A 27,955-nucleotide genomic window follows, 5' to 3' on the forward strand; every position below is an offset into this window, starting at 1 on the left:
TAAAATTTGCACCGAGGTCGCTGTGTGAGTAAGATAAGCGACCCTAGTGGCCGACACAAACACCGGGCCCATCTAGGAGTGGCACTGCAGTGTCACGCAGGATGTCCCTTCCAAAAAACCCTCCCCAAACAGCACATGACGCAAAGAAAAAAAGAGGCGCAATGAGGTAGCTGTGTGAGTAAGATTAGCGACCCTAGTGGCCGACACAAACACCGGGCCCATCTAGGAGTGGCACTGCAGTGTCACGCAGGATGTCCCTTCCAAAAAACCCTCCCCAAACAGCACATGACGCAAAGAAAAAAAGAGGCGCAATGAGGTAGCTGACTGTGTGAGAAAGATAAGCGACCCTAGTGGCCGACACAAACACCGGGCCCATCTAGGAGTGGCACTGCAGTGTCACGCAGGATGTCCCTTCCAAAAAACCCTCCCCAAACAGCACATGACGCAAAGAAAAAAAGAGGCGCAATGAGGTAGCTGACTGTGTGAGAAAGATAAGCGACCCTAGTGGCCGACACAAACACCGGGCCCATCTAGGAGTGGCACTGCAGTGTCACGCAGGATGTCCCTTCCAAAAAACCCTCCCCAAACAGCACATGACGCAAAGAAAAAAAGAGGCGCAATGAGGTAGCTGTGTGAGTAAGATTAGCGACCCTAGTGGCCGACACAAACACCGGGCCCATCTAGGAGTGGCACTGCAGTGTCACGCAGGATGTCCCTTCCAAAAAACCCTCCCCAAACAGCACATGACGCAAAGAAAAAAAGAGGCGCAATGAGGTAGCTGACTGTGTGAGAAAGATAAGCGACCCTAGTGGCCGACACAAACACCGGGCCCATCTAGGAGTGGCACTGCAGTGTCACGCAGGATGTCCCTTCCAAAAAACCCTCCCCAAACAGCACATGACGCAAAGAAAAAAAGAGGCGCAATGAGGTAGCTGTGTGAGAAAGATAAGCGACCCTAGTGGCCGACACAAACACCGGGCCCATCTAAGAGTGGCACTGCAGTGTCACGCAGGATGTCCCTTCCAAAAAACCCTCCCCAAACAGCACATGACGCAAAGAAAAATAAAAGAAAAAAGAGGTGCAAGATGGAATTGTCCTTGGGCCCTTCCCACCCACCCTTATGTTGTATAAACAAAACAGGACATGCACACTTTAACCAACCCATCATTTCAGTGACAGGGTCTGCCACACGACTGTGACTGAAATGACGGGTTGGTTTGGACCCCCACCAAAAAAGAAGCAATTAATCTCTCCTTGCACAAACTGGCTCTACAGAGGCAAGATGTCCACCTCATCATCATCCTCCGATATATCACCGTGTACATCCCCCTCCTCACAGATTATCAATTCGTCCCCACTGGAATCCACCATGTCAGCTCCCTGTGTACTTTGTGGAGGCAATTGCTGCTGGTCAATGTCTCCGCGGAGGAATTGATTATAATTCATTTTAATGAACATCATCTTCTCCACATTTTCTGGATGTAACCTCGTACGCCGATTGCTGACAAGGTGAGCGGCGGCACTAAACACTCTTTCGGAGTACACACTTGTGGGAGGGCAACTTAGGTAGAATAAAGCCAGTTTGTGCAAGGGCCTCCAAATTGCCTCTTTTTCCTGCCAGTATAAGTACGGACTGTGTGACGTGCCTACTTGGATGCGGTCACTCATATAATCCTCCACCATTCTATCAATGGTGATAGAATCATATGCAGTGACAGTAGACGACATGTCCGTAATGGTTGTCAGGTCCTTCAGTCCGGACCAGATGTCAGCATCAGCAGTCGCTCCAGACTGCCCTGCATCACCGCCAGCGGGTGGGCTCGGAATTCTGAGCCTTTTCCTCGCAGCCCCAGTTGCGGGAGAATGTGAAGGAGGAGATGTTGACAGGTCGCGTTCCGCTTGACTTGACAATTTTCTCACCAGCAGGTCTTTGAAACCCAGCAGACTTGTGTGCGCCGGAAAGAGAGATCCAAGGTAGGTTTTAAATCTAGGATCGAGCACGGTGGCCAAAATGTAGTGCTCTGATTTCAACAGATTGACCACCCGTGAATCCTTGTTAAGCGAATTAAGGGCTCCATCCACAAGTCCCACATGCCTAGCGGAATCGCTCTGTCTTAGCTCCTCCTTCAATGTCTCCAGCTTCTTCTGCAAAAGCCTGATGAGGGGAATGACCTGACTCAGGCTGGCAGTGTCTGAACTGACTTCACGTGTGGCAAGTTCAAAAGGTTGCAGAACCTTGCACAACGTTGAAATCATTCTCCACTGCGCTTGAGACAGGTGCATTCCACCTCCTATATCGTGGTCAGTTGTATAGGCTTGAATGGCCTTTTGCTGCTCCTCCAACCTCTGAAGCATATAGAGGGTTGAATTCCACCTCGTTACCACCTCCTGCTTCAGATGATGGCAGGGCAGGTTCAGGCGTTTTTGGTGGTGCTCCAGTCTTCTGTACGTGCTGCCTGTACGCCGAAAGTGTCCCGCAATTTTTCTGGCCACCGACAGCATCTCTTGCACGCCCCTGTCGTTTTTTAAAAAATTCTGCACCACCAAATTCAAGGTATGTGCAAAACATGGGACGTGCTGGAATTTGCCCAGATGTAATGCACGCACAATATTGCTGGCGTTGTCCGATGCCACAAATCCACAGGAGAGTCCAATTGGGGTAAGCCATTCCGCGATGATCTTCCTCAGTTGCCGTAAGAGGTTTTCAGCTGTGTGCGTATTCTGGAAACCGGTGATACAAAGCGTAGCCTGCCTAGGAACGAGTTGGCGTTTGCGAGATGCTGCTACTGGTGCCGCCGCTGCTGTTCTTGCGGCGGGAGTCCATACATCTACCCAGTGGGCTGTCACAGTCATATAGTCCTGACCCTGCCCTGCTCCACTTGTCCACATGTCCGTGGTTAAGTGGACATTGGGTACAGCTGCATTTTTTAGGACACTGGTGACTCTTTTTCTGAGGTCTGTGTACATTTTCGGTATCGCAACCCTAGAGAAATGGAACCTAGATGGTATTTGGTACCGGGGACACAGTACCTCCAACAAGTCTTTAGTTGGCTCTACAGTAATGATGGATACCGGAACCACGTTTCTCACCACCCAGGATGTCAAGGCCTCAGTTATCCGCTTTGCAGTAGGATGACTGCTGTGATATTTAATCTTCCTCGCAAATGACTGTTGGACAGTCAATTGCTTGGTGGAAGTAGTAAAAGTGGTCTTACGACTTCCTCTCTGGGATGACCATCGACTCCCAGCAGCAACAACAGCAGCGCCAGCAGCAGTAGGCGTTACACGCAAGGATGCATCGGAGGAATCCCAGGCAGGAGAGGAATCGTCAGAATTGCCAGTGACATGGCCTGCAGGACTATTGGCATTCCTGGGGAAGGAGGAAATTGACACTGAGGGAGTTGGTGGGGTGGTTTGCGTGAGCTTGGTTACAAGAGGAAGGGATTTACTGGTCAGTGGAGTGCTTCCGCTGTCACCCAAAGTTTTTGAACTTGTCACTGACTTATTATGAATGCGCTGCAGGTGACGTATAAGGGAGGATGTTCCGAGGTGGTTAACGTCCTTACCCCTACTTATTACAGCTTGACAAAGGGAACACACGGCTTGACACCTGTTGTCCGCATTTCTGGTGAAATACCTCCACACCGAAGAGCTGATTTTTTTGGTATTTTCACCTGGCATGTCAACGGCCATATTCGTCCCACGGACAACAGGTGTCTCCCCGGGTGCCTGACTTAAACAAACCACCTCACCATCAGAATCCTCCTTGTCAATTTCCTCCCCAGCGCCAGCAACACCCATATCCTCCTCATCCTGGTGGACTTCAACACTGACATCTTCAATCTCACTATCAGGAACTGGACTGCGGGTGCTCCTTCCAGCACTTGCAGGGGGCGTGCAAATGGTGGAAGGCGCATGCTCTTCACATCCAGTGTTGGGAAGGTCAGGCATCGCAACCGACACAATTGGACTCTCCTTGTGGATTTGGGATTTCGAAGAACGCACAGTTCTTTGCTGTGCTTTTGCCAGCTTGAGTCGTTTCATTTTTCTAGCGAGAGGCTGAGTGCTTCCATCCTCATGTGAAGCTGAACCACTAGCCATGAACATAGGCCAGGGCCTCAGCCGTTCCTTGCCACTCCGTGTGGTAAATGGCATATTGGCAAGTTTACGCTTCTCCTCCGACAATTTTAGTTTAGGTTTTGGAGTCCTTTTTTTTCTGATATTTGGTGTTTTGGATTTGACATGCTCTGTACTATGACATTGGGCATCGGCCTTGGCAGACGACGTTGCTGGCATTTCATCGTCTCGGCCATGACTAGTGGCAGCAGCTTCAGCACGAGGTGGAAGTGGATCTTGATCTTTCCCTAATTTTGGAACCTCAACTTTTTTGTTCTCCATATTTTATAGGCAGAACTAAAAGGCACCTCAGGTAAACAATGGAGATGGATGGATTGGATACTAGTATACAATTATGGACGGACTGCCACGGTTAGGTGGTATAAAAAAACCACGGTTAGGTGGTATATATTATAATAATAATAATACAATTATGGATGGACGGACTGCCTGCCGACTGCCGACACAGAGGTAGCCACAGCCGTGAACTACCGCACTGTACACTGGTTGATAAAGAGATAGTAGTATACTCGTAACAACTAGTATGACACTATGACGACGGTATAAAGAAAGAAATAAAAATACCACGGTTAGGTGGTATATATTATAATAATAATACAATTATGGATGGACGGACTGCCTGCCGACTGCCGACACAGAGGTAGCCACAGCCGTGAACTACCGCACTGTACACTGGTTGATAAAGAGATAGTAGTATACTCGTAACAACTAGTATGACACTATGACGACGGTATAAAGAAAGAAAAAAAAAAAACCACGGTTAGGTGGTATATATTATAATAATAATACAATTATGGATGGACGGACTGCCTGCCGACTGCCGACACAGAGGTAGCCACAGCCGTGAACTACCGCACTGTACACTGGTTGATAAAGAGATAGTAGTATACTCGTAACAACTAGTATGACACTATGACGACGGTATAAAGAATGAAAAAAAAAACACGGTTAGGTGGTATATATTATAATAATAATACAATTATGGATGGACGGACTGCCTGCCGACTGCCGACACAGAGGTAGCCACAGCCGTGAACTACCGCACTGTACACTGGTTGATAAAGAGATAGTAGTATACTCGTAACAACTAGTATGACACTATGACGACGGTATAAAGAATGAAAAAAAAACCACGGTTAGGTGGTATATATTATAATAATAATACAATTATGGATGGACGGACTGCCTGCCGACTGCCGACACAGAGGTAGCCACAGCCGTGAACTATCGCACTGTACACTGGTTGATAAAGAGATAGTAGTATACTCGTAACAACTAGTATGACACTATGACGACGGTATAAAGAATGAAAAAAAAACCACGGTTAGGTGGTATATATTATAATAATAATACAATTATGGATGGACGGACTGCCTGCCGACTGCCGACACAGAGGTAGCCACAGCCGTGAACTACCGCACTGTACACTGGTTGATAAAGAGATAGTAGTATACTCGTAACAACTAGTATGACACTATGACGACGGTATAAAGAATGAAAAAAAAACCACGGTTAGGTGGTATATATTATAATAATAATACAATTATGGATGGACGGACTGCCTGCCGACTGCCGACACAGAGGTAGCCACAGCCGTGAACTACCGCACTGTACACTGGTTGATAAAGAGATAGTAGTATACTCGTAACAACTAGTATGACACTATGACGACGGTATAAAGAAAGAAAAAAAAATACCACAGTTAGGTGGTATATATTATAATAATAATACAATTATGGATGGACGGACTGCCTGCCGACTGCCGACACAGAGGTAGCCACAGCCGTGAACTACCGCACTGTACACTGGTTGATAAAGAGATAGTAGTATACTCGTAACAACTAGTATGACACTATGACGACGGTATAAAGAATGAAAAAAAAACCACGGTTAGGTGGTATATATTATAATAATAAATAATACAATTATGGATGGACGGACTGCCTGCCGACTGCCGACACAGAGGTAGCCACAGCCGTGAACTACCGCACTGTACACTGGTTGATAAAGAGATAGTAGTATACTCGTAACAACTAGTATGACACTATGACGACGGTATAAAGAATGAAAAAAAAACCACGGTTAGGTGGTATATATTATAATAATAATACAATTATGGATGGACGGACTGCCTGCCGACTGCCGACACAGAGGTAGCCACAGCCGTGAACTACCGCACTGTACACTGGTTGATAAAGAGATAGTAGTATACTCGTAACAACTAGTATGACACTATGACGGTATAAAGAATGAAAAAAAAAACACGGTTAGGTGGTATATATTATAATAATAATACAATTATGGATGGACGGACTGCCTGCCGACTGCCGACACAGAGGTAGCCACAGCCGTGAACTACCGCACTGTACACTGGTTGATAAAGAGATAGTAGTATACTCGTAACAACTAGTATGACACTATGACGACGGTATAAAGAAAGAAAAAAAAATACCACAGTTAGGTGGTATATATTATAATAATAATACAATTATGGATGGACGGACTGCCTGCCGACTGCCGACACAGAGGTAGCCACAGCCGTGAACTACCGCACTGTACACTGGTTGATAAAGAGATAGTAGTATACTCGTAACAACTAGTATGACACTATGACGGTATAAAGAATGAAAAAAAAAACACGGTTAGGTGGTATATATTATAATAATAATACAATTATGGATGGACGGACTGCCTGCCGACTGCCGACACAGAGGTAGCCACAGCCGTGAACTACCGCACTGTACACTGGTTGATAAAGAGATAGTAGTATACTCGTAACAACTAGTATGACACTATGACGACGGTATAAAGAAAGAAAAAAAAATACCACAGTTAGGTGGTATATATTATAATAATAATACAATTATGGATGGACGGACTGCCTGCCGACTGCCGACACAGAGGTAGCCACAGCCGTGAACTACCGCACTGTACACTGGTTGATAAAGAGATAGTAGTATACTCGTAACAACTAGTATGACACTATGACGGTATAAAGAATGAAAAAAAAACCACGGTTAGGTGGTATATATTATAATAATAATACAATTATGGATGGACGGACTGCCTGCCGACTGCCGACACAGAGGTAGCCACAGCCGTGAACTACCGCACTGTACACTGGTTGATAAAGAGATAGTAGTATACTCGTAACAACTAGTATGACACTATGACGACGGTATAAAGAAAGAAAAAAAAATACCACGGTTAGGTGGTATATATTGTAATACAATTATGGATGGACGGACTGCCTGCCGAGTTCCGACTGCCGACACAGAGGTAGCCACAGCCGTGAACTACCGCACTGTACTGTGTCTGCTGCTAATATAGACTGGTTGATAAAGAGATAGTATACAATACATACAACAATATACTACTATACTGGTGGTCAGGCACTGGTCACCACTAGTCACACTGGCAGTGGCACTCCTGCAGCAAAAGTGTGCACTGTTTAATTTTAAATTAATATAATATTATGTACTCCTGGGGGCTCCTGCTATAACAACCTGCAGTGCTCCCCAGTCTCCCCCACAATTATTATAAGCTTTGCCTTTTATACATTGATGTGCAGCACACTGGGCTGAGCTGAGTGCACACAGACTGAGTCACACTGTGTGACTGGCTGCTGCTGTGTATCGTTTTTTTTCAGGCAGAGAACGGATATAGCAGAGAACGGATATATTATATTAAAATAAATAAAAGTTAACTAACAACAACTGCACTGGTCACTGTGGTAAACTCTGTCTGACTCTGCACAATCTCTCTCTCTCTCTTCTAATCTAATTTCTAATGGAGAGGACGCCAGCCACGTCCTCTCCCTATCAATCTCAATGCACGTGTGAAAATGGCGGCGACGCGCGGCTCCTTATATAGAATCCGAGTCTCGCGAGAATCCGACAGCGTCATGATGACGTTCGGGCGCGCTCGGGTTAACCGAGCAAGGCGGGAGGATCCGAGTCTGCTCGGACCCGTGAAAAAAACATGAAGTTCGTGCGGGTTCGGTTTCAGAGAAACCGAACCCGCTCATCTCTAGTGCAGATACACATATCCCCACAGTGCCAGATATGCCCCCCAGTGCAGATACACATATCCCCACAGTGCCAGATATGCCCCCCAGTGCAGATACACATATCCCCACAGTGCCAGATATGCCCCCCAGTGCAGATACACATATCCCCACAGTGCCAGATATGACCACAGTGCCAGATACACATATCCTCTCAGTGCCTCCCCCCCTCCCAAAGTGCTGATCACTGCGCTGCTGCTGTGAGGGTAGGAGAGTGCAGCGTGCGCCTCTCTTGCCCCTCTGTCTCTGGCAGCGGTGTCTATCTTCAATTCGGCAGCTCGTGGTCTAGCAGCCAATCAGGAGCCTTAGCTGCCGGTCCACAAGCTCTGATTGGCTCATGGACCGGCATCGAATTGAAGATAGACACTGCCGCCGGAGAGCTTAGAAATCTATGCGGCGTGTGCCGGGCTGTGTGTGCACTGTGTCGGGCAGCGGTGGCCGGGAGCAGATCGAGCCACAGACGGAGAATAAAAGAGCTGCATGGCCACCCATGATCTAGCTCACTGTAATTATCATTAAACAGCCTCTCTAGGATTCTATAATGCTATGTCTCCAATCGCAGCTAGTGTACTTGATTAGTGTTCCCTAAATCTCCTAATCCTGATCTCCTGTATTATGATATACTGTAGAAGTAGCAATAACAATATATTGCTGTAGAATTAGAACATGGATAACGGCTACTGCTTGCCTACAGCTGTTTCACCATTAGGGCTTTCTCAAGGCATCACTAGCTGATCACTAAGATCACTGTCCCTGCATGCAATAATTATTTATACATCCATGCGATGTAATCCATAACCGCATTGCGGATTGGGTCGATTTTATCACCTCACATCCCCATCCTCAGATGCAGATAGTGATAAATCGGCCCCTTAGAGAGGAGCCATGAAGTGAGTCAGTGCCCTGATTTGGGGCTAGGGTGTTTTTGTTTTGAGTGAGGATTCTGCCTAGACACTACACCACATACACCCCTCTACCGAGCCAATTACCCCACATCCTCACGAGCGGAACATCTTTTTATTATATACTTTAACAGCTGTGATATACATGTTTTTATATGAGAAGAAAAATATATGTCCTATATCTATATGCTTATAGCATCAATTTTATTAGAATTACCTTTTACAGAATAGTCTGTAGAGGTTGTCTGGGATGGTGGTGTCCACAAGCTTGGGAAGACCTCCAGTTGTGGGTGTCCACATTGTGGGTGGGATGCAATGAAGTCCGAGTTTGGCGAACATTTTTAGAAAGGGGCAATCAGATACGAGGCTAAACCATCCCTTGTAAATGATTGCCCCTTTAAAAAAAAAAAAAGTCAGAGTTTGTCCAGCATCCAGCTTGGTCGCTGAACCCGGACTTCATTACATCCCACCCTATGTATTCTGCCCCTGTCAGGGCAGAGTAAGAAGAGGCAAAATACTAGCTGTACAGTATGCAGCAATGTATATTTCATCAATCTGAAATAGTTATAGGAAAATAATTAATTTACAGTCGCCACAAACCGCATCATATCATTGATACTACTGACTGTTGTATATGGCATTATGTAATTTCTGCTGTCTTTATCTCTCCAGGTGTTTTCTGTGTATTACGGTATTGAGACAGAAACGGAGAAGGAATGTAATAACTTTGATCTATCGGTAACAATTAGGGATGAGCCTGGAGGTGAGTATAAGTGTGCTTATAATTGTTATTTTGCAACATGTATCTGTATTGCTGGGAATACATACACTTTACCGGCGGCTAGGACCCAGACAGCGGGATCCCAGCCACCAGTATACCAGCAGCGGGGCGAGCGCTAGAAAGCTGTGCTCGCCGTGGGTTATAGTCTCCCTCTACGGGTATCGTGGACCCCAACAGAAGGAGAAAAGCCTGTGGTGCCGGTATTCTGGCGGCGACATCTCACCGCCTGTCGGGATTCCGGCGTTGGCATTGTGACTACTGGGATCCTGACAGGTGGTCTTGTGATTGCCTCCCGTTGTGCTGTACAGATGAGACATAAGTTATATCTGGAACCAGTGGTAGAATTTGCACTAGGCATGGTCCATGGGGTCCCACTTTCTGGAAGCGGCAGAGCAGATCCCTTGCATCAGAGCCACATAAGACCTGTACTATGGAGATTGGGTGATTCCTTTTTTATTACCACTTTTTGTATTTTGCAAGTAGCAGGAGATGTTTACGGGTAGTGAGTTGTGGTGCAGGAGGTGGGGGTAAGGTTGCACCTGCCTCGACTATCCGAAGGCGCTAGGATCAGCCCTGACATAAAAGGGGACGGAGCTCTCAGCGGCATGACGTTAATGTGACAGGCAGTTACTGCTGCTGAACTGTCCGCAGACCTTTCAGCGCAACACACAAAGATCTAGCATACAGGTAAGTACAGTACAGTGCAATATAACCCATACTTGTCTACATTGAAAAACTCCTCTCCAGGAGAAGCCCATAGATGGAATTCCGTAAGAAATCCTGACTGTTGAGATCCCGGCGGTTGAAATACTGATGCCGGAATCCCAACAGTTGGAATCCCGACATCAAGCTCAGCATGTCCCCTTGCAGGCTCACTGCGCTCGCCACGCTTTTGGCCGGATGGCGATCTTAGATCACCACACTAATCTATTCCCCCTCGGGTGGTGGTGTGGACCACCACCCAAGTGAGCATTCCGGCGGCGCTTAGGATTTCCACCGCCAGCATTTTAACAGGTGTCCAGATTCCGGCGTCGTAATTTCGACCACCGGGATCCCTTCGGTCGGGAAATTAACTGCTTCCCAACCAGCTGTAACCTGCTGTGAGTTTTGGTTGAGCTTGGAATCATGGTCGGGATAGTTCCATTAGCTCTGGGTGGTCAAAACTAGTGCTGGGAATGTCAAATTGGGGGAACCCCATGTCCTTTGTCCCCCAATTTTTGCAATACTAGACTAAGCAGAAGCACTAGGGCTGGTTCTGTTTAGAGGAGGAGACCCTACACTTTTTTTAGTTTAGTTTTTTATTTTTAACAACTTTTACAAATTTTCAGATATCTCACTGGCCGCTGGACTGACCATAGTTTGTCAAATTATTCTGCCGTGATTCCGGCGAGCTTCATACTTGCTATCACATACCATGGGCACTAGGGATTTCTCTGCAAGGGTGCAGGGGAAAAGAAAAGATTCCTTTGTGGGGGCACGCGTAGTAAAACTATTTTTTCAAAAATGAAAGAAAACAGATTCAAACGTAGTTTTTAATAATTTCAGTAAAATTCAGATCTAGCAACAGTCAGATCTAGGGGGAAGTGTAATAGGGTGTGAGAATCAGAAAGAGAGAGATTTTGGTCAAATTCTACTGTTTTTTTTTTAAAGTGGCAATCATGGGAAAATCAGCCTGGTTTTGCCATGTAAATGATTGCCACTTTAAAAAAACAGGAAAATTTGACCAAAATTACTCTTACTTTCTGATTCTCACACCCTATTGCATTTCTCCCCTCGTGTTAAAGAAATATATGATCACAGTTCAATTTTAATAGAACTATTGATAGGAGCAATATTACTGATGTGATCCTTCAGGTATTGTGTTAGTTAAATCAGGGTGACAATATAAAATGGCACAATGAAACAAATTAGCATTTCATATCCAATTCTAAAGCATCATGGAATATACTGTTAATAAATAAATATTTGATATTTCATGAGAACATACTGAAAAAAATTACTTTAAACATTTCTGACTCAGGTATACAGAATAGCAAAAGGAGGAAAAAAAAAGTTTCCCACTTTGAACACCAGATATCAGCGTTGTTCCTGGTTTTAAGATGTTTTAACCACTTAATTTGCATGGTCAGATCACATGCGACCACACCGCCCCCCTGTGTCCCCCAGTTTTTTATGAGGCGATCCATTCTGCAGATGTGCATAATATAATTTTTTTAATATTTAAAAAAAAATACTTTTAAAAACGATATTTACATTTTTTTTAAAAATACTGTACACAATGTTATGAATGGTTTTGAAGGGAAAAATTGTCAGGTAAGTAGTTAAGATCAGGTAGCAGTTTGCACAAATGTTATTTAAAGCAGATATACTGTAAGCTTTTTATATATAGCATGGCATTAGTGTTGTCTCTACCACACATATTCATACAGTAGTATCATCAATACTGTCTACTTGCAAGTGTACAGAAAAGAATGATGGTCTATTGCAGGACATAGAACTGAGTACATTTACAGTATATTGGTACATAAGAAAGAGCTGACCTGTACTAGGATCTCTGTTATTTCTGCTTTCCAGTTGTTTGCCTCAAGGGCATTGGATGATGAATGAGAGAATACCTGATAGCTTTCCATGATAAAAAGTATAGAAAACATAAAACGCTTCTTCTTTCTGTATATATATTAACCCCTAGGGCTCCCTGTTGCCAAGCTCTTGTTATTTCCAATCCAACTGTAGAGGCATTTAATAATCCAATCCTGTACAGAAGTCAAGTGATTGATGTGTCATGAGCCTATCACAGTGATAGTGTTAGTCAGAAACATACCAAACACATATTTTATCTCCCAATTTAAAGGGATATGTGTTTAGCCAATCATATAGAAAATAAACCCCAGTGTTTTATGGTCCAAGAGCCTATCACAGTAATCGGGCCAGTCATAGTACATGTATTGTTTACCTATTAGGTATCTGTTAAAGGGATCTGGAGATCTGGGGATAAAGTCTCCAGATACATGTTATTACTATCTCCCAGTCATTACTATGCCAGTATTTGTAGATGTACATTAGGTGTCCTAGTGATGTGTGGTGGGAGTGTGTGGATCATTAGGATGATTCCCTGATGTCACCACCAGATTACACACTTCCGACGGTGATGTTGGCATGGACACTATGATCTGGAATATCAGCAAATGCATACCAGACAGTGGCAGAGCCTACTTGGCATTTGCACTAGTGAGAGGGGGCCAAATGTAGACTGTGCATGGACCCCCTCCTCTCTTAATCCACCACTACATGTGCACCACACATCCTGCAGCTGTTATGGATGTGCCAGTGGCTGGACTCTTTGCTGGGTAATGCTAGCACCATCTTGAGATGGGATTAGTTAGCACTGAAACATTTGTTACTTGATAAGCTAACCTATAGAGATACAGTGTATGTAAATGGAATTAAACACATATAACATGGTAGAAACCAGTTATTTCTCATTAGTTTACCATTTGGTCCAATTGCAGAAGCTGAGAACTACACTCCCCCCCCCCCCCCCCCCCCAAAAAAAAAATAATGTCAGCTTTTAATTGACTCCATCATCAACAGAGAGTTGGGATTCAATAGGTGGCAGATAAGCAGTAAATTAAAGGGGTTGTTCTAGTTTCATAGAACATCATCAGATCTATCCAAATGTATGTAAAGTAGGGAATGGAGTTATAATTTCACAGTGCATTATCAGAAAGGAACATGACAATAAAAAGAGGGAAGGGGGGGGTAGGCAGATTATGATAAAGATAGTAGCAAAGCATTGGCAAACACAGAGAACTAAAGGATAAAGTTATAATTGGATACCAGGGAAAATATTGGGATAGCAGGGCAAGGAGAAAGATCTGACATTTGTGCAGTGACATTATGTAGGAGTGAACATAATTTAAGACTCTAACAAACTTTCCATGCAGCTAAGAAGCCAGACGATTCTATATCATCCGTCTCCATTGAGATCTGCACCAAGTAAGTCAAAGATTTACTAATAGAGCTAAATTCTAGTTTTACTTAGACTGATAAACTTAGATATTTCCTTGGAGAAAGAGATCTCCTATGATCCAATGATGTTTATTTTTTCCAAACTACTTTATGTTACAAGAAACAAAATAAAAAAGGATCTTAATGGATTTTATAATTTACCTAATGATTGGTCTTCAAAGAGCGGAATACACCTGAGTGTCTGTAACTTTTCTTGCAGATTCCTTGGTACTCAGGATACCACCATGTCCATCCTGGAGATTTCTATGATGAGCGGCTATTCCCCATCTATCGATGGTCTCAAAGCGGTGAGATCCAAAGCCAGAAAACTATTATACCTCATATGGATATCAAGGTCCCATTAAATAGCTTCAAGCCCCTCTCACAAAATAGACAATATTTTATCCTATCAATTTAAACATTATTTTTGAGAATTTTACAGAGAAAAACATGAAAGACAAAATATTGAGTGACATTTTTTAAAGGGTAATTTATTCAAACATGCATTTATTATGGGGTGGGGTTTAGTTAGGCTTGTTTCCAAAATTGCTAATCAATTTATTAAACAGCTTATACTTAACCCACAGGTAAATAAGAGTTGGTGCGCGCCAAATGCGCGTGCCCCAAAATAGGGGCGTAGCTTCATAGGTAAGGGGCGTGGCCATAGTAGATTTGCCCCTAGTAGTTGTGCCCCCTGTAGCTGTGCCCCCAGTAGTTGTGCCCTCAGTAGATGTGCCCTCAGTAGATGTGCCCTCAGTAGATGTGCCCCCAGTAGATGTGCCCCCAGTAGATGTGCCCCCAGTAGATGTGCCCCCAGTAGATTTGCCCCCCAGTAGATTTGCCCCCCAGTAGTTGTGCCTCCTGTAGCTGTGCCCCCTGCAGTTGTGCCCCCAGTAGCGCAGCTTACAAATACAAAAAAAAGACCCCACAATACTGACCAGCCCCGCTCCTGCTACCCGACCGCTGCTGCGCTGCCCTTTGTCTCTGGCTGCCCGTTCCTCTCTGTGGGAGACGTGTCATGACATCTCTCCCATAGCAGTGCCGCACAGACATTAGAGGTCAGTTAGGACCGCTAGCGTATGACAGTGGCGCCGGCTGCAGCTGGGGAGTGGGATGCGGGGCGCAGGTGGGTGGCTGACGCCTGCTTGCCCATGCCTAGAACCGCTCCTGACTTTGGTGAAGAAACTTATTCTAGACAAATGGATAACAGATCAGCATCTTCTATTAGGGAATTGCAGACTACCATTCTAGACCATATTTACTTTGATAGGCACAATGCACTTTCTGATACTGAAAATAGTGTGAAACTATTCCACAAGAATTGTGAGACTTATCTTCTAGCCCTGCCTGTCCCGTTACAAATCACTATTGATAAAATGTTTGAAAATACTACTTGGTTTCTCCTTCAGGTTACTTAATCTTTTACAATATTACTGCAGTTCCAGGCTTTTACATTTAGAACTCTATAACTGCTTAAATGAATGAGAAATAAGCAGGCTAAAAATCCCCACCCTTGACCGGGGCAAACACAGGATTCGTAATGGGGGTTTCCTTCTAGGTGTGTGTGTGTGTGTGTGTCTCTCTCTCTCTCTCTCTCTATATATATATATATATATATATATATATATATATATATCTCTTACGTCCTAGAGGATGCTGGGGACTCCGTAAGGACCATGGGGTATAGATGGGCTCCGCAGGAGACATGGGCACTATAAAGAACTTAGTATGGGTGTGCACTGGCTCCTCCCTCTATGCCCCTCCTCCAGACCTCAGTTAGATCCTGTGCCCAGAGGAGATAGGGTGCATTACAGAGGAGCTCTCCTGAGTTTCTCTGATAAAAGAATTTTGTTAGGTTTTTTATTTTCAGGGAGCACTGCTGGCAACAGGCTCCCTGCGTCGTGGGACTGAGGGGAGAGAAGCAGACCTACTTAAATGATAGGCTCTGCTTCTTAGGCTACTGGACACCATTAGCTCCAGAGGGAGTCGGAACGCAGGTCTCACCCTGCCGTTCGTCCCAGAGCCGCGCCGCCGTCCTCCTCGCAGAGCCGGAAGATAGAAGCCGGGTGAGTATTAGAAGAAAAGAACACTTCAAGGCGGCAGAAGACTTCAGATCTTCACAGAGGTAAGCGCGCAGCGGTAACCGCTGCGTGCCATTGCTCCCACACAACACACACAGAGCAGGCACAGATGGGTGCAGGGCACAGGGGGGGCGCCCTGGGCAGCAATAAACCTCAAGGCTGGCATATTGGTATACATTAGGCTGCGGAGGCAGTAAATAGTAAAACCCCGCCATTTTTTGCAATTTAGAGCGGGACCGAAGCCCGCCGCTGGAGGGGGCGGAGCTTGATCCCTTAGCACTAACTAGCACCATTTTCTCCACAGAAGCTGCAGAGACGCTGGCTCCCCGGACTCTCCCCTGCTGAACACGGATCAGAGGGCTGAAAAAGAGGAGGGAGGCACATCTATTGGCGCAGTGAGTTTGTTTATTATAACTGAGGTTGTTTATTATAACTGAAAAGCGCTATCTGGTGTTATTCCAGTATAAGGGGCACTGGGTGTGTGCTGGCATACTCTCTCTCTGTCTCTCCAAAGGGCCTTGTTGGGGAATTGTCCCCTTATAGTTATATCCCGGTGTGTGTGGGGTGTCAGTGCATGCGTGTCGGTATGTTTTAAGCGGAAGGCTCGTCCAAGGAGGAGGTGGAGCAGATGAGTAGTGAGTTCCCGTCGGAGATGCCGACTCAAGAGTGGATGGATATGTGGCATATGTTAAATGCAAGTGTGGCATCATTACGTAAGAGACTGGACAAAGCAGAGTCCAGGGAGACAACAGGGGGTCAATCCACAGGTTGGACCGACTCACAGGGCCCTTCAGGGTCTCAGAAACGTCCCTTGTCACAAATAGTAGACACGGATACCGACACAGAGTCTGACTCCAATGTCGACTACGATGAAGCTAGAGTGCACCCTAGGGTGACAAAAAGTATTCAGTGTATGATAATTGCAATAAAGGATGTTTTGCATATCACTGATGAACCCTCTATTCCCGACACGAGGGTACACATGTTTAAGGGGAAGAAGCAAATAGTAACCTTTCCCCCATCTCATGAACTTAATGAGTTATTTGAGAAGGCTTGGGAAACTCCAGATAAGAAACTGCAGATTTCCAAAAGGATTCTTATGGCGTACCCTTTCCTTACGCAGGACAGGGTACATTGGGAATCCTCTCCCAGAGTGGACATGGCTTTAACACGCCTGTCCAAAAAGGTGGCGCTGCCGTCTCCAGACACGGCGGCCCTCAAGGATCCTGCAGACCGCAGGCAGGAGACTACTTTAAAGTCTATTTATACACATACTAGTGCTTTGCTCAGACCGGCAATTGCGTCGGCATGGGTATGTAGCGCAGTTGCAGCTTGGACAGATACCTTGTCAGCTGACCTTGATACCCTAGATAGGGATACCGTTTTATTAACTTTAGCCCATATTAAGGATGCGGCCTTATATATGAGAGACGCTCAAAGAGACATTGGATTGCTGGGTTCCAGAGCCAATGCCATGGCTATTTCTGCGAGACGAGCCTTATGGACCCGCCAATGGACGGGTGATGCGGACTCAAAAAAGCATATGGAGGTTTTACCTTACAAGGGTGAAGTGTTGTTTGGGGAGGGGCTTCGCGACCTGGTTTCCACAGCTACAGTGGGTAAATTTACCTTTTGTTCCCCAACAGCAAAAGAAAACTCCACAGTATCAGATGCAGTCCTTTTGGTCGCAAAAGACCAGAAGAGGTCGGGGCTCCTCCTTCTTTGCCAGAGGTAAGGGTAGAGGAAAAAGAACACCTGCTTCGGCTGGTTCCCAGGAGCAGAAGTCCTCCCCGGCTTCTACTAAATCCACCGCATGACGCTGGGGCTCCCCTACGGGAGTCCGCACCGGTGGGGGCACACCTTCGACTCTTCAGCCAGGTCTGGGTTCGGTCAGACGTGGATCCTTGGCCGATGGAAATTGTTTCCCAAGGCTACAGGCTGGAATTCGAAGTGGTGCCCCCTCGCCGATTTTTCAAGTCGTCCTTACCAGCTTCTCCTCCAGAGAGGGAAGTAGTGTTAACTGCAATTCAAACGCAAGTGATTGTCAGGGTTCCCCTGAGCCAACAGGGAAAAGGATATTATTCGACCCTATTTGTGGTCCCGAAGCCGGATGGTTCGGTCAGACCCATTTTAAATCTAAAATCCCTAAACCTGTACTTGAAACGATTCAAATTCAAGATGGAATCGCTCCGAGCTGTAATATCCAGCGCAGAAAAGGAGTCACAATTATCCCATACTTGGACGATCTCCTGATAAAGGCGAAATCCAGAGATCAATTGCTGAGGAGCGTGTCGCTCTCCCTGAGAGTGCTCCAAAAGCACGGTTGGATTCTCAATCTGCCAAAGTCGCAATTGGTTCCAACGACTCGACTATCGTTCCTAGGCATGATACTGGACACGGAACGAAAGAAGGTTTTTCGCCCGTCGGAAAAAGCCCAGGACCTCCAGAACATGGTCAGAGACCTGCTAAAGTCAAAAAGAGTGTCAGTTCATCAATGCACTCGAGTTCTGGGAAAAATGGTGGCCTCATACGAGGCCATTCCATTTGGCAGGTTTCATGCAAGGACGTTTCAGTGGACTTCTGGACAAGTGGTCCGGGTCTCATTTACAAATACATCAGAAAATAACACTGTCCCCCAGGGTGTCTCTCCTATGGTGGCTGCAAAGTGCTCACCTTCTAGAGCAGCGTTTTTCAACCGCTGTGCCGCGGCACACTAGTGTGCCGTGAGCGGTTGCCAAGTGTGCCGCTGCCCACCAGAGATGCCCGCTGCCACCACCCACCAGAGATGCCGTCGCCTGTCAGGGGTACCACCGCTGTCACTAGCTGTCTCGGGCAGCGCTGTCCTCTTCCGAAAGCCGGCCCATGACCTATGACTCATAGGTCTCACACGCCACGTAGCCTTGCCGCCCGCCCACTGCTGCTCCGTGCTGCAGGACTCCGGAGTCTCCATGCCTTCTCAACGCTCCTCAGTCCTCACTGCTCGCGCCACAGGCTGAGGAGAGGAAGAGCTTTTATACAGCCACAGGTTAAATTCAAATAATCATGTTTTTATTTATGTATGGAATTACTGGGGAGGGGGGGGGAGTAGGCTATGTGGGGAATTACTGGGGGGGCAGGCTGTGTGTGGCATTACTGGGGCAGCAGGCTATGTGTGGAATTCTTGGGGGGAAAGGCTATATGTGGCATTACTGGGGGGGGGGGCAGGCTATGTGTGGAATTACTGGGGGGAGGGGGGCAGGCTATGTGGGGAATTACTGTGGGGGGCAGGCTGCATGTGGCATTACTAGGGGGACAGGCTATGTATGGAATTACTGGGGGGGCGGGCTATGTGGGGAATTACTGGGGGGGGGCAGGGTGTGTGTGGAATTACTGGGGGGGCAGGCTATGTGGGGAATTACTGGGGGGGCAGGCTGTGTGTGGCATTACTGGGGGGACAGGCTATGTATGGAATTACTGAGGGGGCAGGCTATGTGGGGAATTACTGGGGGAGGCAGGCTGTATGTGGCATTACTGTGGGGGACAATATGTTTTATTACTGCAGGGAGCCAATGTACTTTATTACTGTGGGGAGCAATGTGCTTCATTATTGTGGGGGCCAATGTGCTTTATTACTGTGGACGACAATGTATTTTATTACTGTGAGGGTGAAAGCATTAGTTTTGTTACAGTGTGGGCCAATATATGTTGAGATTTGTTATTATATATTATATTTGCTTTAAAAAAAAAACTGATGGTGTGCCTTGGCAATTTTAAAATCTTGATCAGTGTGCCACGAGTTTAAAAAGGTTGAAAATCACTGTTCTAGAGGGTCGCAGGTTCGGCATTCAGGACTGGGTTCTGGTGACCACGGACGCGAGCCTCCGAGGATGGGGAGCAGTCACCCAAGGAAGACATTTTCAGGGACTATGGTCAAGCCAGTAGTCTTGTCTGCACATCAACGTGCTGGAATTAAAGACCATATACAACGGCCTTCGATAAGCGGAGAATCTTCTTCGCAAACCTACCGGTTCTGATTCAATCAGACAATGTCACAGTCGTGGCTCATGTGAACCGCCAAGGCGGGACAAGGAGCAGAGTCGCGATGGCGGAAGCCACCAGGATTCTTCACTGGACGGAAAATCACGTAAGAGCTCTGTCAGCTGTCTTCATTCCGGGAGTGGACAACTGGGAAGCAGACTTCCTCAGCAGGCACGATCTCCATCCAGGAGAGTGGGGACTTCATCAAGAAGTCTTTGCAGAGATAATGGGTCTCTGGGGAATTCCTCACATAGACATGATGGCGTCACGCCTCAACAAGAAGCTTCGGAGGTATTGTGCCAGGTCCCGGGACCCTTAGGCGACAGCAGTAGACGCCCTGGTAACACCATGGGTGTTTCAGTCGGTTTATGTGTTTCCTCCTCTTCCTCTCATCGCAAAAGTTTATAAGATCATAAGACAAAAAAAGAGTACAGGCAATACTCATTGTTCCAGACTGGCCTCGAAGGGCCTGGTACTCAGATCTTCAGGAAATGCTCACAGAAGATCCTTGGCCTCTTCCTCTCAGGGAGGATCTGTTGCAGCAGGGGCCCTGCGTGTTCCAAGTCTTACCGCGGTTACGTTTGATGGCATGACAGTTGAACGCCGGATCCTAGCTGGGAAGGGTATTCCGGAGGAAGTCATACCTACTCTAATAAAGGCTAGGAAGGAGGTGACGGCGAAACATTATCACCGTATCTGGAGGATGTATGTCTCTTGGTGTGAAACCAAGAATGTTTCTACAGAAGATTTTCATCTGGGCCGTTTTCTCCACTTCCTACAGACAGGAGTGGATATGGGCCTGAAGTTAGGGCAGAAATCTGTACCTTAATGGAGCCTATCTGTATTCTTTCAGAAGGAATTGGCTTCTCTACCAGAAGTCCAAACTTTTGTAAAGGGAGTGCTGCACATCCAGCCTACTTTCATGCCCCCAGTGGCACCATGGGACCTGAATGTGGTGTTACAGTTCCTTAAGTCACATTGGTTTGAACCTCTTCAAACTGTTGAATTAAAATTTCTCACTTGGAAGGTGGTCATCTTATTGGCCTTGGCATCTGCAAGGCGGGTGTCCGAGTTGGCGGCCTTGTCTCACAAGAGCCCCTATTTGATTTTCCATGTGGATAGAGCAGAATTGAGGACTTGTCCTCAATTTTTGCCTAAAGTGGTGTCTTCATTTCATATGAACCAACCTATCGTGGTGCCTGTAGCTACGAGTGACTTGGAGGACTCCAAGTCCCTGGATGTAGTCAGGGCCTTAAAGATTTATGTGGCCAGGACGGCTAGGCTTAGGAAAAGAGAGGATCTTTTTGTCCTGTATGCATCCAACAAGATTGGCGCGCCTGCTTCGAAGCAGACTATTGCTCGCTGGATCTGTAACACAATTCAGCGGGCTTATTCTACGGCTGGATTGCCATTACCAATTTCGGTAAAGGCCCATTCCACTAGGAAGGTGGGCTCTTCTAGGGCGGCTGCCCGAGGGGTCTTGGCTTTACAGTTGTGCCGAGCAGCTACTTGGTCGGGTTCAAACACTTTTGCGAAATTCTACAAGTTTGATACCTTGGCTGATGAGGACCTTGCGTTTGCTCAATCGGTGCTACAGAGTCATCCGCACTCTCCCGCCCGGTTAGGAGCTTTGGTATAAACCCTATGGTCCTTACGGAGTTCCCAGCATCCTCTAGGATGTAAGAGAAAATAAGATTTTAAACCTACCGGTAAATCTTTTTCTCCTAGTCCGTAGAGGATGCTGGACGCCCGTCCCAGTGCGGACTTACTCAGGAAGACTTGTATATAGTTGTTGCTTACATAAGGGTTATGTTACAGTTAAGATCGGTCTTTGACTGATGCTGTTTTTTGTTAACTGGTTGCATAGTTCTAGACTATATGGTATGATTGGTGTGGGCTGGTATGAATCTTGCCCTTAGATTAACGAAGTCCTTTCCTCATATTGTCCATCTACTCTGGGCACAGTTCTCTAACTGGAGGAGGGGCATAGAGGGAGGAGCCAGTGCACACCCATACTAAAAGTTCTTTATAGTGCCCATGTCTCCTGCGGAGCCCGTCTATACCCTATGGTCCTTACGGAGTCCCCAGCATCCTCTACGGACTAGGAAAAAAAGATTTACTGGTAGGTTTAAAATCTTATTATATTTCATGAACCAGCACTCGCATAAATCCATTCACCTTGTTTAGTGTCATCAGCGAGCGTAATTCGGAACAAACAAAAAACTCAGAGTTGATTAATATTCCAAAATGGAATCCATTCATTTTTCCCTCAAAACTCTATACACAATACCCCATAATGACAATGTGAAAAAAGTTTTTTTGAGATTTTTGCTGAATTTATGTAAAAAAAAAAAAAAAACGAAGAAATCACATGTACATAAGTATTCACAGCCTTTGGCAGGAAGCTCAAAATTGCGCTCAGGTGCATCCTGTTTCCACTGATCATCCTTGAGATGTTCCTTGGAGTCCACCTGTAGTAAATTCAGTTGATTGGACATGGTTTGGAAAGGCACGCACCTGTCTATATAAGGTCCCATACTTGACAGTGCATGTCTGAGCACAAACCAAGCATGAAGTCAAAGGAATTGTCTGTAGACCTCCGAGACAGGATTGTCTCAAGGCACAAATCTGGGGAAGGGTACAGAAAAATATCTGCTGCTTTGAAGGTCCCAATGAGCACAGTGGCCTCCATCATCCGTAAATGGAAGAAGTTTGGAACCACCAGCACTCTTTCTAGAGCTGGCCAGCAGTCTAAACTGAGCGATCGGGGGAGAGGGGCCCTAGTCAGGTGGGTGACCAAGAACCCGATGGTCACTCTGACAGAGATAAAGCATTCCTCTGTGGAGAGAGTAGAACCTTCCAGAAGGACAACCATCTCTGCAGCAATCCACCAATCAGGCCTGTATGGTAGAGTGGCCAGACGAAAGCCACTCCTTAGTAAAAAGCACATGGCAGTCCACCTCGAGTTTGCCAACCTGCACCCGAAGAACTCTCAGACCATGAGAAACAAAATTCTCTGGTCTGATGAGTCAAAGATTGAACTCTTTGGCGTGAATGCCAGGTGTCATGTTTGGAAGAAACCATGCACAATCCCTACAATGAAGCATGGTGGTGGCAGCATTATGCTGTGGGGATATATTTCAGATGCAGGAACTGGGAGACTAGTCCGGATAGAGGGAAAGATGAATGCAGCAATGTACAGAGACATCCTGGATGAAAACCTGCTCCAGAGGGCTCTTGACCTGAGACTTTTTTTTTTTTTTAGCTGCATGAGTATTATTAATGACTGTCTAGCGTCCTCTGCAGCCTGCTGTCTTCCTGGTGGCACTTGCAAGTGCAATAAAAGTTTACTTTATTTTAATTATAGTACATATATATCCATGTGCCTACATATATACACATGTATATACATACATACATACATATAAACACACACACACACACACACACACACACACACACACACACACACACACACACACATGATATATATATATATATACATGTGTATATATATGTGTACTATATATGTGTGTGTGTGTGTGTGTATATATATATATATATATATATATATATATGTATGCATGTTTAATATGCTATGTATATGTGTGTATGGGTTCACTACGATCTCCCGGCGGCCGGCCTCCCGGCGACCAGCATACCGGCGCTGGGAGGCCGGCCGCCGGCTTACCAACAGTGTGGCGAGCGCAAATGAGCCCCTTGCGGGCTCGCTGCGCTCGCCACGCTACGCGCGCCACACTATTCTATTCTCCCTCCAGGGGGGTCGTGGACCCCCACGAGGGAGAATAAGTGTCGGTATGCCGGCGCTCAGGCTCCCGGCGCCGGTATGCTGGTCGCCGGGAGCCCGACCGCCGGCATACTGAAGACCACCCGTGTATATGTATGTGTGGGTGTATGTGTATATATATATATATATATATATATATATATATATATATAATGTGTGTGTAGATATATGTGTATATATGTATATATATGTGTAGATATATATATATATATATATATATATATATATACACACACACAGACACACTAGTTTTACGGACCCAGCATATACTGGGTCACCTCAGTCCCCACCCCCGTGATTGGCTCCGCCCAGTTCTGGAAACCCCCCCATGCAAATCCTGCGTTTGCCACTGAGACTGGTGGCGACGGTTCATCTTTCAGCAGGACAACGACCCTAAGCACACAGCCAAGATATCAAAGGAGTGGCTTCAGGACAACTCTGTGAATGTCCTTGACTGGCCCAGCCAGAGCCCAGACTTGAATCTGATTGAACATCTCTGGAGAGATCTGAAAATGGCTGTGCACCGACGCTTCCCATCTAGCCTGAGGGAACTTGAGAGGTGCTGCAAAGAGGAATGGGCAAAACTGCCCAAAGATAGGTGTGCCAAGCTTGTGGTATCATATTAAAAAAAACTTGAGGCTGTAATTGCTGTCAAAGGTGCATCAACAAAGTATTGAGCAAAGGCTGTGAATACTTATGTACATGTGATTTCTTAGTTTTTTCATTTTTAATAAATTTGCAAAAATCTCAAAAAACTTTTTCCACATTGTCATTATGGGTCATTCCGAGTTGTTCGCTAGCTGTTTTCGGTCGTAGCGCATCGATCAGGCAAAAAAGTCACTTCTACGCATGTGTATGCGGCGCAATGCGCACGCGTGACGTATTTTCACAACAGCCATTGCAGTTTCACACAAGGTCTAGCAATGCTTTTCAATCGCACTGCTGGCCGCAGAGTGATTGACAGGAAGTGGGTGTTTCTGCGAGGTAACTGACCGTTTTTGGGGAGTGTGTGTAAAAACGCAGGCGTGTCAGATAAAAACGCAGGGGTGGCTGGGGAAATGTAGGCGTGGCTAGGCGACTGCAGGGCGTGTTCGTGACGTCAAAACAGGAACTAAATAGTCTGCAGTGATCGCAAGCTAGGAGTAGGTCTGGAGCTACTCTGAAGCTGCGCAAAATTATTTTGTAGCCGCTCTGCGGTCCTTTTGTTCGCACTTCTGCTAAGCTAAAATACACTCCCAGAGGGCGGCGGCTTAGTGTTTGCACGGCTGCTAAAAGCAGCTAGCGAGCGAACCACTCAGAATGAGGGCCATTGTGTGTAGAATTTTTAGGGTAAAAATGTATTTATTCCATTTTATAGTAAGTCTGTAACATAACAAAATGTGAAAAAAGTGAAGCGTTGTGAATACTTTCCGGATGCACTGTAACATATGCTATTTGAAATCACTATTCCCTTTAATTACAGCTTAAAACCAGAGTAGACAAATACATCTCCAACTACGAGATCAACAAAGATTTTGATAGAGGCACACTGATCATATACCTGGACAAGGTGGGAATTACTTTCATGAACCAAAATGCTGCTCGCTTTATCCTACAGCTGTTCTTGGCTGTTGTTCTCTAACCTTCCATACTGCTACACAGATGGAACACAACCCTAATGTGACGTTATTGAGAGATAGTTATTGTATGAAAGTGTATCGGGAATATCATACAACTAAAGATACATGGAATCGCTGGAATAGACAAGAGATAGAACGCCTTTAATTGGCAAATGTTGATAAAATGATGACAATATTCACTTATTTAAATTTTTGAGTTTTTACATGCGTTCTATGAAATGCCAGAAGATGAACTTTACTATTATACTGACTAAGTTCAGATGGGTTTTAAGTAGTGATGAGCGGGTTCGGTTTTACTCGGTTTTACTCGGTTTTACTCGGTTCTCAAAACGGCATCTTATTGGCTCACGGATGTCACGTGTTTTGGATAGCCAATAAGATGCCGTTTTGAGAACCGAGTAAAACCGAGTAAAACCGAGTAAAACCGAACCTCGCTCATCTCTAGTTTTAAGATGATAAATGTATGATGTTATTTTAACCTACAGTACCCTATATATGACTATGGGCCTAATTCAGACCTGAATATAGATGTGCGGAAAAACGCACATCAATGATCAAAATATTAGGCACAGCGGTGTTGCTTTCGCACCTGCCAAGTAACTCTCTGCCTATGCAGCCTTGCTGCAGAGGCAGACGGCTTCCCGCCATGTTTTTGGCCCCAGCGGCTGCATGCGACATCACTCATCCACTGCGGCCGCCCCGCAAACGGTCCAGGCACGCCTGCATTGTCCAGACCTTGCCCCGAAAATGCCGCCGACACTCCTCGCGACAACCTCTGCTTATCAGTCAGAGGCGGTCACACAAGTAAGATGCCATCACATCTCACTGTGTGCGCACTGTGTGCGCACACTTCACTGGGCTTCAGTCTGCGTGCGCTGCTGCTGCAGCGACCAGGTATGAATTAGGCACCATGTCACTTGTGTCTTTGGTCTATGCATCTTTTACTTGCATTGCATTCTATACTCACTCAGGTTTCCCATAAAGAGGAGGGGTGTATAAAGTTCAATCTCAACCAGCACTTTAGAGTTGGACGCATCCAGCCCGCATCTGTCACAGTGTATGACTATTACTCCCCAGGTAAGAGATATACGAGTCAACAGGGGCGGATTGGGAACAAAAAGTGGCCCTGGACAAATTTGTACTAGTGGCCCCACATGGGCAGCACCAGAGGTGTAAGGTCTAGCCATGGCAGCAGCACCCTCCCCCCAAGACTTTCCAGATAGTGGGCATGTCTAGCATCAAGGGGGAAGTTAAAAGGAAATAAAATTAAATATTATGAGCACATTATATGATACACCTTTATAAATTTAGGAAACTATATAATTATTTTTCTTGCTTATTACACCAACCGTATCCCAATCACTATTAACTCAATCTTATATGTCAGCCAAGCAGGCAGACAGAGCATACACTAGATCATCTGCAATCACAGGCTAAGTGGCAAAGTCATTTTCATATATGCAAATTATTTTGCATCTTATTCATTATGTCTATAAATAGTATAAATAGGACCACATGTCCTCAAACAAAACAGGCCCCACAGGTGCGTCAGCCCACCGGGAATCTTCCTGTAAGCCCTATGGCCAATCCGCCTCTGCAAGTCAATGCTTCTGAACACTGTGGTCTGATCACTCATTGAGCTTAGGAAGAAGACAAAACATCATATCATTGGCAATTCTCCTATGCTATATTGATGCTGCAACGAGTTATAATAAACCCACAACAACTAACCTTGTTTTGCATTGTAAATTATTGCTGGTTTAAAAATATGTGCAGACTTGGCAGAATTGCCTCTTGCACTCTATTGCATAAGGCCTCAATAAAATAGATCATTGGGGCTAGTGCAACTAATTGAAAATAGTGGTATATACAGCACTCAGCGGCTGCCTCTTATATAGGGCCGGATGTAATAGCGTCCAAGTTTGCCAGACGTGCAGGTTGCCAGCCGATCTCTGACTTTTTTTTTTAAAGGGTGCAGTCATTAACATTTATTCAAATCTAGAATGGGCAACTAATAAACAGAACAAATATAAAACAAACTTTTAACACAGTAAAATTAAGCATAAAATCAGTGGCAACTGATTCTCATTTTTTGCTTCATTACACTGTGTTAAACACTAGCCTGGCACCTCCATTACCCCTATCTGGGTCTAATATTAACCAGCAAGGAGCCACACGATAATGGCTCCTTACTACAATATGTTTAAGCTAAGAGCTACCTACCTTGAAGCAACCCCATAATGCTCCATGTGGCATGTCAGGGCCTGCACCTCCTCCTAATGCAGGAACCTCTCTGCCTCTCACAACAGACATATATATTGGTAGATGCTCAATTAGCTTAGTGATATCATTCAGGTGCTCGAAAGGGAGGGGTATTTCTGAGCAAGAAAAAAGGCATTTGGTTTCCCCCAGCACCCTGAATGATAACTGTAACCAGATATAAATCCCACATAATAATAGAATTAGAATAATAGAATAGAGATCTTCGTTACACATATTTGCGCAAATGTGTGGTTAAGCCCCAAAGCCGCATCAA

General features: G+C 45.7%; 1 protein-coding gene across 2 annotated transcripts in view; it reads left to right on the plus strand.

The window, feature by feature from the left end:
- Window positions 1-27,955, plus strand: part of LOC134936125 (complement C3-like) — a 674,806-nt gene that overhangs the window by 598,918 nt on the left and 47,933 nt on the right. For both annotated transcript variants that reach the window (XM_063931038.1, XM_063931039.1), the window contains exons 32-36: window positions 9,778-9,868; window positions 13,831-13,882; window positions 14,115-14,202; window positions 25,263-25,349; window positions 26,391-26,496. In XM_063931038.1, the coding sequence (XP_063787108.1) occupies window positions 9,778-9,868; window positions 13,831-13,882; window positions 14,115-14,202; window positions 25,263-25,349; window positions 26,391-26,496 (424 nt within the window). The remainder of the gene's footprint in view (window positions 1-9,777; window positions 9,869-13,830; window positions 13,883-14,114; window positions 14,203-25,262; window positions 25,350-26,390; window positions 26,497-27,955) is intronic.

The sequence above is a fragment of the Pseudophryne corroboree genome, chromosome 6 (assembly GCF_028390025.1).
Source record: "Pseudophryne corroboree isolate aPseCor3 chromosome 6, aPseCor3.hap2, whole genome shotgun sequence".
Lineage (NCBI taxonomy): Eukaryota > Metazoa > Chordata > Amphibia > Anura > Myobatrachidae > Pseudophryne > Pseudophryne corroboree.